A 16328-nucleotide genomic window follows, 5' to 3' on the forward strand; every position below is an offset into this window, starting at 1 on the left:
GCCCTGGAATTCTCCTTTGAATTCCCTTTAGAACAGTCCACAGAATCCTCTCCAGAATCCCTTCTGAATCTTGTTGAATCTCTGTGTTGCCTGTTTTTACCTGGAGGAACTTCAGCTCATTGATTGGCTGAAAGTTCCATGGGCATCAGAGTCCCACGTGGGTTACTCGGCCCTACCAGTCCCTGATTGGTTGATCAAGGTGAGATATGAGTCACTTACTCCTGACACTTAGGAATGCAATCCAGATGTCCAACTCGCACTCCCTAGACAGATAGGCGCCAATGGATGACCATTGATCATGATAGCCAGGCTTAGCTAAGTGCATCCCCCTTTGGGAGCTGGTTTCTTATCACAAGAAAACATCTTAAATCAGCTTGCATGAATTCTTTCTCTGTGGCTGCACCACAGAGATGAACAGAGAAATGAGGCCTAATTTGGGAAAGCTCAGAAACACTTAATTCTGCCTTATTAATAAGCCTCACCGCTACACCTCTTTGTTTCAATGTCTGTGATGCCTGTGAGGTGTGTGGCAAAAATAGCACTTTGTATGACAAGGGACACTAGTTGTAAAATGTGATCTCTTAATCATGATGTTTTTGTATTCCTTTTAACTGCCCATGTGTCTTCTGCTTGTACTGTGTGGTCTTATTTTAGGCAGCAATGTGAAGTAGTAATTAGGGGCTTTTAAAACGAAGGTTCTAAGATCATGAACAAAATGAAACACTGCTCCTGTGCCCATTAGTTCAATACTTCATATTACTTCACCAAGATCTCCAGTTGTGTAAATAGGTGCCATTTTAAGTTGCATTAGAGACAAAAATAAATGTAATAATTATTTTGCTTTATTTTTTCCTTGTTTTAGGAATCCCAGCAAACTTTACCAAGATTCTGCTTTCCCTATGACGTTGAAAGGTAAAAACAGAAACTGTAAAATCCTATTTAATTCGGTTTAATTAACACAGATTGTTTTATAATTGTTTTGGTAAGACAATCTTCCCTCTTTCCTAATAAGGGCCGTGGCAAACAGGAGTCAATCCCTGAGCCAGTGGAAAACAAAACTATATCCTGGATGAATTGGAAAGTTTTAAGCAAAAAATGCAGAATGTAAAAGAGCACCAGTATTCATTTTTATTTTTGGCCTCTAGGGTGAAAGAGTGCCCAGCAGTGCAGCACTTCACATTTGTATTGACAGATCTGGAAGGCAATCAGCGCTTTGGTTTCTGTCGTCTCACTTCCAGTTCCAGGACTTGTCTTTGTATCCTCAGGTGAGGAAACCTCCAGTACTTTTAATCCACATATCTTCCACAATAATAATAATAATAATAATAATAATAATAATAATAATAATAATAATAATAAAAATAATTGCTTACACTTATATAGCGCTTTTTCTGGACACTCCACTCAAAGCGCTTTACAGGTAATGGGGACTCCCCTCCACCACCACCACCAATAGTCCAATAGTCCTCTTTATCTTGCAAGTGGTGCAAAAAAAGATATTCATGAGGAAAAAAGACATTAGATGTATTTGACAATGATTTCTGGGGCTATAGGTACAGTGATATTTGTCTTAACCCTCTGGGCTAAGGTCCATAACACTGCTCACAGAATGAGAAATTCAGGACCTTCATGCAGATTGAATAGTTAACCAAAAGGGAGAAGCACGGGTGGAGGAAGGTTGCATGAGACAAACACGAAAAGAGAGGTTTGATTCTGGGATATATACAATAAGTATACATTTGGTCTTCAGTGTTTTAGTGTAGTGATTGGCCAATTGGATGACAGAGATACATCTGACACACTGAAACCAGGAGAAATTGGAAGTAGGAGAAGTTGGATCCATAATATAAACCAAAATATACACTTAGGTAGGTTTGTTAAAGTTAAATGGTAAGATCCAAAAAGTAATTTTTATACCAAATTACTAATAAACCTAATCAATACAGTTAATTTGATAAAAGTGTGTGAATGGTTAAATGGGCAAATATACCAATGTTTGTATATTTAACATTATTTTTTAAGGTCACTGGAAATAATGGTAATTTATGATAAGGAGAAGAAAATTAATTGTGCGACAGTCTTCCCTTGATGTGACTCCATTACTTGCATGATGAGCTACATTTATTGACAATTATTTTAAATATTTAAAATTAAAGATACATTTTGTATTATTGTTTATAAAATTATTGTTTATTTATAGCAAATTTTCCCTAATGCCTGTTGTATGTTTCGATAGACACAATGAGGAAAGAGGCTGAGGAGATCTGTTAGCACCTACAGTACGATACTACATACTGTATCCAGAATGTATAAAAAATTACTAAAAATTTAATCAATTTTGTGAACAGCAGTGACTATAATGTGAATGTGCCATTATGACTACAATCACTATTTGTAGATGGAGTGAAGATTTATTTACAAGAAGGATGAAGGGTAGTTTATTCTAAGCAGAATGACAGCAAATTATCATTAGAAGGTCACTTGTGGAGTAAAGGATTTATTTTTAAAAATAATAATAACGGTTAAAAAATAAAAATTTCAATCAGAAGGAACAAAAGATTTTGAAATAAATACACATACATCTCTAGATATCTGACCTTAATCCACCATTAATTGGGAGGAATTAATTAGTAATAAAATAGTATCCAGACAATACCTTTGATTCCATATTTCAGAAATATCTGACAAGCCTTCTGTCTGTTGGACAACTCTGTATTGAAGATGTATTTAGATTCTATCAGAATGTGTGGAAAATCCCCATAGTGTTGTCTCTGTAATTTGAAAGGCTGTTCATTAAAATAAAATCAATGACAACTGGAATATTAAATACCACAGAGATTGAGGGAAAACAGCTTCACTTCAAATAACCTTTTGTTTCTTGTCACCCATCACCATTTTTATTCCAGTTATCTACCTTGGTTTGAAGTGTTCTACAAACTTCTGAATAACCTGGCAGACTGTCTGACTAAAGGACAGGTAAGGCTATCTGACAGGAGAAACAGTATATACAGTACATAACTTAAAATAACAATATATAGTTGTAATTACAAATAAACTAATGTTTTAAAATGTTAATTTATCACTGAAGGGTTACTGAATACTAATTTTTCCTAATAGCTGGAAATGGATCTTTAAGCAAATGCAAGTAACAACTTATGGATGATAAGAAAGATTCTAAGCCTTTTATGCACTACAGCTACTGACAAACTAGGTGTGCCATTTAGGTATAGAGAGCTGACAAGGTTAGTGCTCACACTTGTCCTCTGTAAGCCATGTGAAAATTGTGAGTCACATAAACTTCAGTTAAATGTGAAAAAAATATTCTCCTTTCATACTGTTTCATTTTAATAAAAGAGCAGAAATACTGTGAGTCAATACTCACATTTGATTAATCTTTTCAGCTGTACAATTAGGTTCTTGATTTTGTTGTATTACAAGTGTGGTCGCAGTCAGAATTCTTCCATGAGATATCATGCTTAATTTATTTTTTATTGTTTAATTGACATTCTTTCAAGGCCTCATCCAATAGCAAACAACATGATTAGGGTCACGTTTTCCATCATGTCTGAAGTTTAGCACCACTTTTTTATTATGCCTGTAATCAGGTTTCTTTGTATTCTTCTACAGCCAAGGCTGGCACATCCTACACTAAAATCCTAACTTTTCTGCCCTTATGTACGCTGTGTGATATCAACAAAATAAAAAAATAAGCTAAGTAACACTTTTGGTCAGTGATTAGAATGAATCTCTCATTTATAGAAAATAGTGATACCAAAAGATATTGACGTAATTGATTCCTGTATTGGTGTGCATTCCTATTTTCCTCTGGTGGATAACTAGTTTTTCTTCTTTAATAGCTTTTCACCTTTGTTTGTCTCTGTTTGTTCTGTTCACCACCTCCTCAACACCACCCCTTCTAATGCCCTGTTTCACCTTGTTTGGGTCAGGAAATGGGCTATTAGGAGGCCAAAGGGGGCATTGTGTAGCTCAGAGCCAACAACCCAGACTGATTAATCCCACCTCACTGTCCATGGTGCTAAGCCAATTGGGAACCACCAGTTGGGGAATTGTGGTCACAGTCAGCTAGTAACATGATCCAGACTGTGATCATAGAGCTCAGCCTCTCACAAATAAGAGCATGGGTTGAACCACTCAAGAGCCTGAATATCTAAAATGATTTAGTTTTTTTTAAAATAATGAACTTTATGTATTTATTTTCGAATATAAAAGACCATAGGACATACAAACAATTATATAAATTACAGTATATAATTTGGGGATTTATAAAGTTCTGATATACAGTATTTATATCAGGGATATATTTATATTCAAGTTCTGAATGTGGAAGACATTTCTTTACCAGAACATTTGAGTGCCTTCCTACTTAAAAGGATAAACATAACAGGATTTGCAAGCTGTATTGACCAGTCTCCTTTAATTTATAGTTTTATAAAACAAATAAGTCAACCCATTAACAATACAGGTCAAATAACAATACACACTGGGTTTAAAATGCACTACAATTTACATGTGTTTTACATGTTATTTTAGTCATGATATTATGCCGAGTTAACTCAGTTTAGTTCTTGCCTTTAGTGCTGCCCATGGAAAAGCTAAAGAAAAGCTAAATAACTATACATATTTATTCACAGAAAAATGAAATGAAGGAATTGCTTTCAGCTCTCTACAAACATCCCATTCCTCAACCTGACAGCTCTGTTGTCCTCCAACTGGTATGTGTCCCTTTTTAAAATAATTATTTTTTAATAACTAAATCCAATCATTTTTTTCCCAAGAACTGAAAGAATTCTAACTGAGCATTTACAAAATGAGACAGAACTGAAAGAACCAAAATGAAAAGCCTTAACACTTCTTTTCATAACAGAATTGTCATTAAAACAGTTGATACCCTCTTAAATAATAACCTTTGCCATTTTATGACATTTAGTACCCTCTTTCAGTATGTAGTTGCCCCAGAATGGCACCAGTATAAGCTAAAGAATGAGTAAATACTGGAAGACTTGGACTTTAAAATAGTAGCTTTATTCACAATAATTCTGAAAATGTACAGTTGCAAAACAAAAAAGTGTTGTAATCACTTTATCAGCCCTATACAATTTCTTGCATTAGGAATTCATCTTTTCACATACCCCAGCTTGCTCTCCATGAGACACACAGACAGGGAAAGAAGCTTGGGGTCAGCCATTGTACAGCACCCCTGGAGCAGCTGGGGTTAAAAGTTGCCAACAGAGTAGAAACCCTCTGCCAGCCACGGGATTTGAAGCAGCAACCTTCCAGCCATAGCCCCAGATCCTTAGCCACAGAGCCATCATTCCATCCCCTTTTTTATATAACATAAGCTGTTGAAGACTTAAACAGACATAGAAAGTCTGCTGGGTTCTGGACACCAAAGTTTATAGTTGGGGATACCTCTTCTAAATAAACATAATCTTTTCAACTAGTTTATTGTGGTTGCAAGGAGGAAAATATGATTCACCTCCTTTATCTCTAACCGGAAAACAAATTGTACCTAGTACCAACCTCATCATACCATAAGTGCAAAAAGGAAGTCCAGTGAAGTCTAATAATAGTCAATGGTTGCAGCGTACATCCCCTCCATAAGCAGAGTCTGTAATATCTCACCATCAGGACACAGACTCCATTTGAATGGAAACTATATCACAGGAGGAAAAACAATGAGAGCTTTGTAAAATCAGTAGCCTTCCACTGATTTACCTGTCAGCCCTGTAGCAAGCCTCTGACCATAAAAAAAAACAGTTTACATCACAATCAACTGCATTTTGTTCATTGCAAGATCTATTGGTCTGGGATTTAATTGGAATGTTACTTTACTTCTCTGCTGTTTTATTTGCATGCATAGATGTATTTAACATACAGTAGATGGAAAGAGGTACTATATGTCGGAGAGTAGCCCAGTTCCATTGTCTTTTTGGGGGATATGGAAAAAGTCATGGCGATGAGTTTGCAAAATATTCTTAAATAAAGGCTGGATAGAATCTAGCTAGACCTAAGTACAAAGAAAAAGTTAAATATAATAAAATAACTTAATAAACATACTGTACAAGGGGATGATGTCAACCAACAATTTTTAAATTGTTTTAAAACATTGTCAGACATAGGGCATGCAAAATAATGTTTGAGAAGAAATTTAAATATAATAATGTCACTATTCATTAACGGTTTTGTTTTGATCTTGATTTTGCTGGCATTTTTAAAATTTTATTATTACATGTATATAACAAGAAAATATAAAGAATGTCAAATTAAAAAGTCAAAGTTAACCACATGTTAAGACAAGGTGAGAGAAAATATTGTCGTGAGCAAATTATTAAACAATAATTAATACAGTATTTATGAAAAATATAAATGTATCATATTACTTGAGCTACATTGACAAGTTGCATTAATAATTTAATAAAGACTTTTAAAATGTGAAATAATGGCAGTCTGGTTCCTAGAGACACATACATAGAAATTATGCATTGCTTATAAACAGTCAAATATTAAACTAAAGGAGAGAACTGGTAATGATATTAAATGAGCTTGCTAAAGGCAGTGCACACAGCAATATTTTTGTAGAATCTTGTTAAAAATGAGACATTGTAAGTTTATTTTTTCTATGCAGAGGTTTGAGAATATCAAATACTGTAAAATGTAAAATGACCTCAGATAAGAAAACAGAAGATATATTGTATTAGTGTCTGACCTTCAGATGCTTCAGTGACGGTTCATAATGTTTTTTTTCCAGAAGAAACAGAAGGGCATTGTGTTATTTGTGCCCCTTTTATGCTAGAATAAACTCTTTGTACAAGAACAATGCAATCTACTAATCTGTCACTAGTGCTAAAAGACACATAATATGCACATCAGAAAGAGTAGTGCAACTTCAATGATTATCATTATAACTATGTAAGAACACCTTTGGTGAATGCTCTTTTAATTAAATGTACTGGCAGCTATTATGTATAATTAAGAAGTTCTCTTACTATTATTCTCAGTGAGAAAATTCTGGTTAATGTTTTGCAAAGTTTCCATACAATGGTTTCATCTTACCGAGGAAAGTACTGGTGAATCCTAAAGGAAAAACTGATTGAGTTACACAAGAATCTAAAACTTGGTTGACAATTTACATTTTAGCAAGATAATGCTATAAAGCAGCAGAGCAAAGTCATACTTATAATTTTTGACGAGAACAGAATCATGCCTTTGACTGGCCCAGTTGAAGTCCTGACTTCACCCCAATAGAAAATGTATGGCAAGACTTGAAGACTACAGTCCGTAAATGATAACCAACAACCTTATCAGAACTGGAACAATTATGGCAGAAATGGAAATGGGCAGAAATGGAAATAATTGAGAATAGAAAGAATGGTCTTCTGCAAAGTTGTAAAAGAAATATCCAAAAACAGTGACACAAGTAATTGCTGCCAAAGATGCTTCCACCGGGTAGTGACTTAAGCACAATTTGTAAACTTAATTTTATCTTAGCAGGTTGTCATTCTTCACATACAACAGTGTTCAATTTGATCAGCACTCTTTTGAATGAAACATTTCATTTTAAAACAAAAACATTTGTAATTTGTCATTGTGTAACTTTACACAGTTATTTAATATTGTAACTGAGGAGTGTATTATTTTGCAAATCATTCTATATAGAATATAGAAGGGGTTACTGACATTTTGATTTACTAGAGTCAATTAAACCCTTTGGAGGAAAATCATTTCATCATGATGGAATTTTAAATTCCCATGCCTCTTCATGTTTTTTTCCAGCATTGTGAACTGTTGCCATAATGATCCAAATAGGGGAACGTTAAAAAAAATACACATGCATGCATATTATATTATAAAAATCAACTACTGGATCATGAAAAAAATGAATTTGCAAAGGTATTGTTTTCATGCCAAGTCCATGCAAATCACAGCAGAGTTGCATGCAGGAAGACCAGAGCTTGTAAAAGGACCCAAAATAATTAGGCCCTAAGAGGTAGTAGAGAAGTAGTTTCTCGTACTCTAAACTGAAATAAATAAATATGTATCTTTAGCATTATTCCTTTGCTAAATTACCATTGTCTCTTAAATACCACAAGCCAAGAATGAAAAAAAACAGTAAAGTGATATGACTAATATGAAGTGAAATATAATTGTGAAAATAAAAAAAAATAATTAAATTAAAATTTTAAAAATAAATGTAATGAGTTTGAATTTTAAATTCTAAAACGATTTTATTTCTAAAACATGAAATACTATGTATTTTGTGTTTAATAAAATTCAATGCTCATTTGTCACAATGTCAATGCCTCTCTGTATATCCATATTAAAAGATACTTTTTAAATTTATTTCAGTTTAGGGGAAACTTTATAAGTGTGTTCTGTGTCAAAATGTCTCTTTATTCCCAATGCTTACTGTATAGACATTTGTGCTGAAAACGTGGAGCATAATGAAAAATGATTTTACCCTGTATTTTCACAATAAGGACCAGGAGCTGCAGCTCACCACAGTGGCTCTGCTCAAACAGCAGGGCAAGAATATTAAAGACCTGTCTAGTGGGAATCTCGGGGTGAGTGTAAGATTCTGGTGTCAGAATGTGCCGGTGAGCCTGTAGCTAATCAGACTAACACGTGTAGTCCTTCATGTCTACAACCAAGGCAGACATGCAATAATATGTTGTCATTTTGGGGTTTATTGAGAGAGAAAAATTCAGAAATGGAGCAAATTCAAAAAGATTTTTTATTAATATTAAAAAAATTTTCCATCTAAAATGTGTGTTGGTTTGTCAGAGGATTACTGCTTTATACAGTAGCTTGTTCACTTACAGTGAGTTCTGAATACAAAAATAATGAGCAAGCATGATGTTACTGCTTCCACTCTCCATTTGGAATGAGTCACTTCAGGTGGCTTAACCAGCAATTCCCAAATTTTACAAAAGTAACAGTATTAAATTGTGTAAAAAAAAAACCTCTTACTGAATTTTATTGCAGGAAATAAAAAAGTGAGGTAAGGTCTCACACTAATATTTTGGTCTCATACCTACTTCAAGAGTGTTACTTGAATAGTGTCCAGGGCACATCTGAAGAAATTCAGTGATAAATTACTTGGCTTTATAAAACACCATCTCTCTTTTAAAGCATTCAAAAATCACTATACATATTTACTGTATAAAATTATAGTTTGAATGTCTGTATTTTCTCTCATATTAATCTGATCTGATTGATCTCAAATACAAAGTTCATTATTTGCAAAAATGACAAATTAAACTTCACTGTCCCAATAATTAGGCTTTTCTCTGTATTTATGTTAATGCCTATAAAGGCAAATGGAAAAGGAGTTATGTGACAAATATATTGTATATATATATTGTATATTGTGTGGTTTTCCGAGTCCTGACACCAGTCCATATGGAGAGAGCAGACTCACTTTGTTTAGCATAACTATGCTCAGGTCCGCATTTAAATCTTCATAAGATTCCTAATATGTAACTAATCAAACTAATACAATCAATGAATGCTGCATGCATTGTTCTATACTAACAAACATTTTTTTGCAAAAACCAGTCCGAAAGGTCTGAAGACTTATTTATTGGTTTTTGGTATTAACAGAAAGAGCTGACAAAAAGGTTTGTATTGTTCATTTAATCAGACAGGGTGTGTGTAAAAGAGAATGTGTGTATGAGCCGTGAGTGTACCACTTCTGTATTTTGAGAAACGTACCTGTCCACCTGTTCTATAAAACACCTTACTACTTCCTTTGTGTGTGTTGCTTTTCATCAGTAGTCCTCATAGAAACGCTAAGTTTCTGTTATGCAACATGTGAATGAAAGAAGTGAACACAAAACAGTTCTAACTAATAAAACTGGAAAATATCCCTTTCGTGACATTATTTTCAACTAGGAAGTGTGGTGAACGGAAACAAAGATTACCAACCTGATGTCTTAGGTTTGTTTGTACTTTCTATTATGTTGTGCTAGGAGGACGTTGTGAGTGTTGTTTAGACTGATCACAACTGAGAGCAACACTCTTTTATTATCTTATAAAACACCATGTATGAGCTCCATTAACATTAACATGCAGATCCTGTAAATAAATTGTAGATCCTGTAGAATATCTGTAGAATAACAACTTTAAGGAGCACATAAGTACGTGGGAGGGGTTGCTTATTTGTAATTTATAAAATGGATAAATCAGAGTTTAATCAGAAATTAATTTAATATTCCACTTTGAAACATACTATCTATAATATGTTATGCTGAAGTACGTATATAATTATTTCAGACCCAGTCTGGGGCTGTGATTCATCATACATTTGTCATGCTAAATCACAACCTTAAACTGGATTTGAAAAAAAAACATCCCTTTTCAACATCCCTGCTGATCTAGAAATTATTTGCTCTGATATGAATTTGATGGAAAATTAGTAGCTAAAAGAAAAAATAATTATTCATATTCCACTCTTCAGTATATGGAAACCTGGCAATGAGTGTCTACAGCTTTCTAGAAACAACATCTGGCAATTCTCACTCAACAAGCAACTCGATGGCCCAAACAGAATATGATGTCTTCTCATTTATCTTTTTATTGAAATGATTCCACGCTATAATGTGTCTTCAATGGGCTTTTAGAGTTTTTGCTTAAATTTTGGTGAGAAACCTAAAATCCAAAGGACATAACATATTTTCACAATTTAATTGTCATCCTCAACATGTCATGTTTACATTCAGTCCTGTTGTATATATTTTGGACATAAAAATTTCTATTTAGAAATGCACAGTGCTCACTGTTGGTAGCAAGAGAAACTTGCTTGAGAAACTGGTTAACCATTTCTTTCTTAATGCTTTTGCTGTTAGCTGCCATATTTCATCGCACCAGACTTGGGAAGCCTGCCTACCATACCGGAAAGTGTAAGTGCTGATGATCTTCAGAAAAACGTAGTTGTATAGATTGTATTTTTAATTTTTTTATTTTGCTATGAAGTATTTACTGGCTTTGAGTTTTGTCTGAAATTTTATTTGCAACAATTTTGAAATGCCAGTGACTATACCACCATCAAGCCTGATCTTTTCAGATCTCAGAAAACTCATTAACACCTGCTTATGGTCAGACCCTTGAAGAACATCAGGTTACTATTGGAAGTAGTGTTGGAAGATCATATGTGGGGTGCTTCCTCTTAAGAGTGGTACCAGGAGCTCTGTTCTGTAGAAATGATCTTTCTTACAATACTAGATGTCCCATTGTAGCCTTTTTATTTTTACTAGATCAAGGATTCTAACCCTGCTATTCCAAATCAGGCTTCCTGAACATTCCCTGCTTGATTTGACCATCTTGTATAATCTCACTACAACATCCAGGTTAAATAATACAATAAATTAATTTACACAACACACTTTATTTCAAATTTACACAATGCCGCTAAAGCTAAAACTGCCTGCTCACTAATACAATAGAATGCACTCAAAAGAAAAAAAATGACACATCCACAGTGATGTGCTGCTGTATGTTTGGAATTTGATATATTTCTGAAAATAGTGTCTGTGCTCTATTTAGGTAATAAATATCAAATAATCTAATAATAACTAAGCTCTACTTCTTTTAATTTCAATCATCATTTAATTAATGTATTAATGAAAAGGTTCTCTGTCAAGGGGTGATAAGGGGTATCACAACATGTCCAAAACAAGAATGCACTTTTTTCTGATGTCAAAAACCATCATGGTTTCTGTTTGAAAAATATGAGTTATCAGGTTATTCACTGAAAGAAATGTTAACTCACAGTTAACACAGTACAGATACAGTAGTTCGCAATCATCAACATCTGCTATCCAAAACATGGAAGGTCATGGGATAGAGAGAAATAACAGGAGTCTAATTTGCCTTTGTTTAAGGAAAGAGTAGGGATCTTTGACAGCAAATCTTCAGTCCTGGTCACACTATTTAGAAGTCTTTACCTTTGATTACCACTGAATAATGTAGAAAATAGGCAGCAGCATGGAACAATGGTTAGGACTTCAGACTGATGGGTTTGGGGTTCAAATGTGGGTTGCTGTTCGGGTGTGTTATTGCTGGTGTACACTAGAGAAAGATACTTCACTTATGTTATTTTAGTAAATATCTTGTTGTGTAAATGAGTCTCCAGATCATCAATGTTAATTGTATTTACCTTGTTAAATATAAGATTAATTTGTTTTCTGCTTTCGTTTCCTGATGACATGCAGTAAGTTGTGGGTATATTGTGTATGTATATACTGTATGATTGGCTACACTATACATTCAAATATCTGAAATTTTGCATGCATTTACAGCAATAAGATGCAAAGACTCTAATTGATTCCCCATCTGCATTTTCTTAGAGGAACCTTACAGAACTGGTGGTGACAGTGGATGTCAGCAACCTTTTGCATCTCTATGCCAGTATGCTATTCGAGAGGAGAATACTCATCACTTCAAGCAAACTAAGCACAGTGAGCCATCCTGCCTTTTTTTACAAAGCTTGAAAAGCTCAGTAATTGCAGGGGCGGTGTACTGTATTAGTGGAATACCATCAGTGGTATTCCTCCTTAAAGAATAAATAATTTCATTCTGGTTTTATGTTTATTCTGTGTGTTTTTTTTGTTTGCCAGTTGGTGAAGCAATTTATCAGTTTTCTATGTTTAAGCTGCATTGACTTACAATCTTCTTTTAGTGCTATTTTCTGTTTTTAAATATGTCATTTTCCTTCTGTGATGGTGTTTCAGCTGACTGCCTGTGTCCATGCCACCAGTGCCATGCTCTATATGATGTACTGGCAGCACATATTCATCCCAGTGCTGCCACCCCACCTGCTGGATTACTGCTGGTAGGTCCCTGTGGAATGAGACATAAAAACAAAACCTATGCATTTCTGTATCAAAGTGCTTCATTGTTTCTCTTCTGTTTTTCAGTGCTCCAATGCCCTACCTTATTGGTGTCCACTCAAGTCTAATGGAGGTACATTTTTTACTATCTTCAGAAGTTTCTACTGAATATTATATTCACAGTAAGACATATGAGAGAGACAACACAGCGGTGCAGTGGGTAGCTTTGCTACCTCTCAGCACTGGGGCCCGGAGTTCAATTCCAGACCTAGGGTGCTATCTGCATGGAATGTGTTCCTGTTTCCTCCCGCAGTCCAAAGACATACTGGTACGTAGGTTAATTGGCTTCCAGGACAATTGTCCCTGGTTTGAGTGTGTGCATGTCTGTGTTACTCTGCAATGGACTGGTGACCAGTCCAAGGTGTATCCTGCCTTGTGCCCATTGCTTGCCGGCATAGGCTCTGGCTACCTCATGCCCCTGAATTGGAAAATGCAGATAGCAATGGATGGATGGATTGGGAAATATGTCTCTATCATAGTTGTTTATCCACGCTTATTTTTGTTCAGGAACAGTTCAATCATTTTTTACACTGGGTAGATGTAACTTTTAGTCACTACCATCAACAGCTTGCTATTATTCCAAGGTCAGGATTGACTAAGAGCGTGTGAAGCATATTTTGTTTGCAACACTACATGTTCTATGTCACAAGACAAAGCAATAGTCATTCTCTTTTTATCACCAGCAGGAAATATTTGTAATAATATAGATAAAGGTTAGTACATCTGTATATAAGAATGTAAAGATACAGACACATATTGCCTTCTCTTTTAATTATTGGTTTAAGAAAGGGAGACAATCTTTTTTAATGCCAATACAAGGCATTAAAATAATTTCCCTAAAGAAAAAAAAAAGAAGTATTTGTGATTGCATTTGTTTAATGGACTAGTCTAAATCTTCATGTTTTAGATAATCATGTTTGCAAATAGTTCCTTGCTAGATGCATATCACATCTTGCATTAAGTGTTCTGTTATTTTATTATACTTTTTTCACCTTAGCTAGCCATTCAATATACTATTAAACTTTCAGAGCAAGGAAAACGTCTTGAAAGATTTCTTCATGAATCATAGCTGGGAAATGAAAATGGTGGTTTAATTAGGATTGCACAAAGTCTTTGAAATACAAAAATGAAGGACATCTGCATCATTTACAAAGCAACTTTGGAATTTCCTTTTTTAAAGGAAAAGCAGACAGATATTCATGCAGGGCTACAGAAATAGGTTGTGTGGTAAGACAGAAACAGCAGAGGAAAGGTCTAAAAGATATCTTAGTAAATACTATAAAAAACATGGCTTTCTTTTGTTGTTAGCAAAATTAAAAGCACACTATCAAATTACAGCTCTAGAAATAGGAATTCCTGTCACAATTAACAGCTCAAACCAGTTTGCAATGTTTGGTATTGAAATTCTAGCTTCAAAAGAGCTTCCACCTATTTTAGATGGTTTTTACTCTTCTATGGTTTCCATTCTATTACTATTGAAAAGACCTGACTTGACTTAAAAACTGTACAACCCTTTGTCTTCTTTCACCCTTCAGAGAGTTAAGAGTCGGGCTTTAGAAGATGTCATCATTTTGAATGTTGACACAAACACTATGGAATCACCATTCGAAGATTTAAAGAAGATTCCTTCAGATGTGGTATGTGGTTTCAAAAGTTAGAGAAACATGTGGCTTGGACAACTAGAACATATATCCAATAGATAGATAGATAAAACTTTATTAATCCCATAGGGAAATTGATGTGTTACAGCAGTCCAGCCCAAGACAAGCAAAAACAGAGATCAGAATAGTTATAAAACAAAAGACAACAAAATAACTAAAAATAAATAAATAAAAAATAAATACATAGGTTTGTGCAAAATGTGATGATCATAGTTACTGTAAAAACAATAAAATATGTGCAAAATGCACATAGGTTTATACAGACTGATTGTCCAAAAAGTACAATGGAGCAAAGCTGTCCATAGTTGAGCAAATGAAGGGCTAACAGTCCTAGCCTAGGGCAGCGTTATACACCCTGACTGCCGGTGGGAGAAAAGACCTGCGGAAACGTTCCCTTGAACACCGTAGCTGGAGCAGTCTGTTGCTAAAAGTGCTCCGCTGCCCAGTAACAGTCCCATGAAGCGGATGAGAGGTGTTGTTCATGATGGCTGTGAGCTTGGTCAGCATTCTCCTCTCAGCCACCACCTCCATGGGGTCAAGGCTCATCCCCAACACAGAGCCAGCCTTCTTGATAAGTTTATTGAGCCTATTTGCATCTTCTGTCATGATGCTGCTGCCCCAGCACACAACAGCGTAGAAGATGGCCGCCGCCACCACTGATTCATAAAAAATGTGTAGCAGTGTTCCACACACACCAAAGGACCTGTACCTCCTAAGAAAATAGAGTTGGCTCTGGCCTTTCTTGTACAGGGCGTCAGTGTTACCAGACCACTCCAGCTTATCATCCAGGTGTACCCCTAAGTACTTATAGGAATGCACGCCCTCTATGTCCTCACCCTGGATGGAAACAGGGTTCAGTGGAGACTTATTCCTTCGAAAGTCCAAAATCATTTCTTTGGTCTTGCTGGTGTTAAGCTGGAGATGGTTAAGATGACACCAGTCCACAAAGTTGGTAATCAAGCTCCTATATTCCTCCTCCCTCTCCTCTCAAATACACCCCACAATTGCAGAGTCATCCGAAAACTTCTGCAGATGACATGTCTCAGAGTTGTACCTGAAGTCAGAAGTATAAAAGGTGAACAGGAATGGAGCAAGGACAGTCCCCTGTGGAGCCCCAGTACTGCTAACAACCTGTTTGGACACACAGCTCTGTAGCCGTACATACTGTGGCCTGCAGGTCAGATAGTCTATAATCCAAGACACCAGGGGAGTGTCCACCTGCGCCGCCCTTAGCTTATCTCTCAGTAAAGGTGGATGGATAGTGTTAAAGGCACTGGAGAAGTCAAAGAACATAACTCTCTCCAGGTGAGAGTTAGCTCTGTGTAGCAGATAGATGACTGCATCCTCCACTCCCAAGTGTGACCGGTAGGCGAACTGCAGGGGGTCCAGTGCTGTACTCACCAGGGTTCTGAGGTGCTCCAGTACAAGCCTTTCCAGAGTTTTCATTAGGTGTGATGTAAGTGCCACTGGTCTGTAGTCATTCAAGACTTTAGGGTGCCCCTTTTGGGGTCCTGGCACCAGGCAAGATGTCTTCCAGAGCATCGGAACCTTTTCTAATCTCAGGCTGAGGTTGAAGATATACTGCAGCACTGAACCCAGTTGGTCCGTGCAGATCTTTAGCTCCCTGGAGCTGACACCATCAGGACCCGCTGCCTTCCCTGCATGGAGTCTCCTCAACTCCCTTCTGACCTGGTCAGCTGTGATGGATAGGCCGTGGAGGGCAGGGGAAGATGGAGTAGGAGTAGGAGGGATCTCATGA

General features: G+C 35.9%; 1 protein-coding gene across 4 annotated transcripts in view; it reads left to right on the plus strand.

Moving 5' to 3' along the window:
* Nucleotides 1-16328, plus strand: part of dennd1c (DENN domain containing 1C) — a 40225-nt gene that overhangs the window by 7774 nt on the left and 16123 nt on the right. Inside the window, exons 4-13 of one of the 4 annotated variants that reach the window (XM_088603778.1) lie at nucleotides 863-912; nucleotides 1146-1265; nucleotides 2907-2976; nucleotides 4653-4733; nucleotides 8499-8582; nucleotides 10866-10919; nucleotides 12366-12476; nucleotides 12750-12850; nucleotides 12936-12981; nucleotides 14444-14545. In XM_088603778.1, coding sequence (XP_088459904.1) covers nucleotides 863-912; nucleotides 1146-1265; nucleotides 2907-2976; nucleotides 4653-4733; nucleotides 8499-8582; nucleotides 10866-10919; nucleotides 12366-12476; nucleotides 12750-12850; nucleotides 12936-12981; nucleotides 14444-14545 — 819 coding nt within the window. Of the gene's footprint in view, nucleotides 1-862; nucleotides 913-1145; nucleotides 1266-2906; nucleotides 2977-3117; nucleotides 3243-4652; nucleotides 4734-8498; nucleotides 8583-10865; nucleotides 10920-12365; nucleotides 12477-12749; nucleotides 12851-12935; nucleotides 12982-14443; nucleotides 14546-16328 lie in introns of those variants that run through there. The other 3 variants (XM_088603774.1, XM_088603775.1, XM_088603776.1) reach the window with 3 other exon arrangements.

This window comes from Lepisosteus platostomus, chromosome 13 (genome assembly GCF_059453375.1).
Source record: "Lepisosteus platostomus isolate fLepPlt1 chromosome 13, fLepPlt1.hap1, whole genome shotgun sequence".
Classification (NCBI taxonomy): Eukaryota; Metazoa; Chordata; class Actinopteri; order Semionotiformes; family Lepisosteidae; genus Lepisosteus; species Lepisosteus platostomus.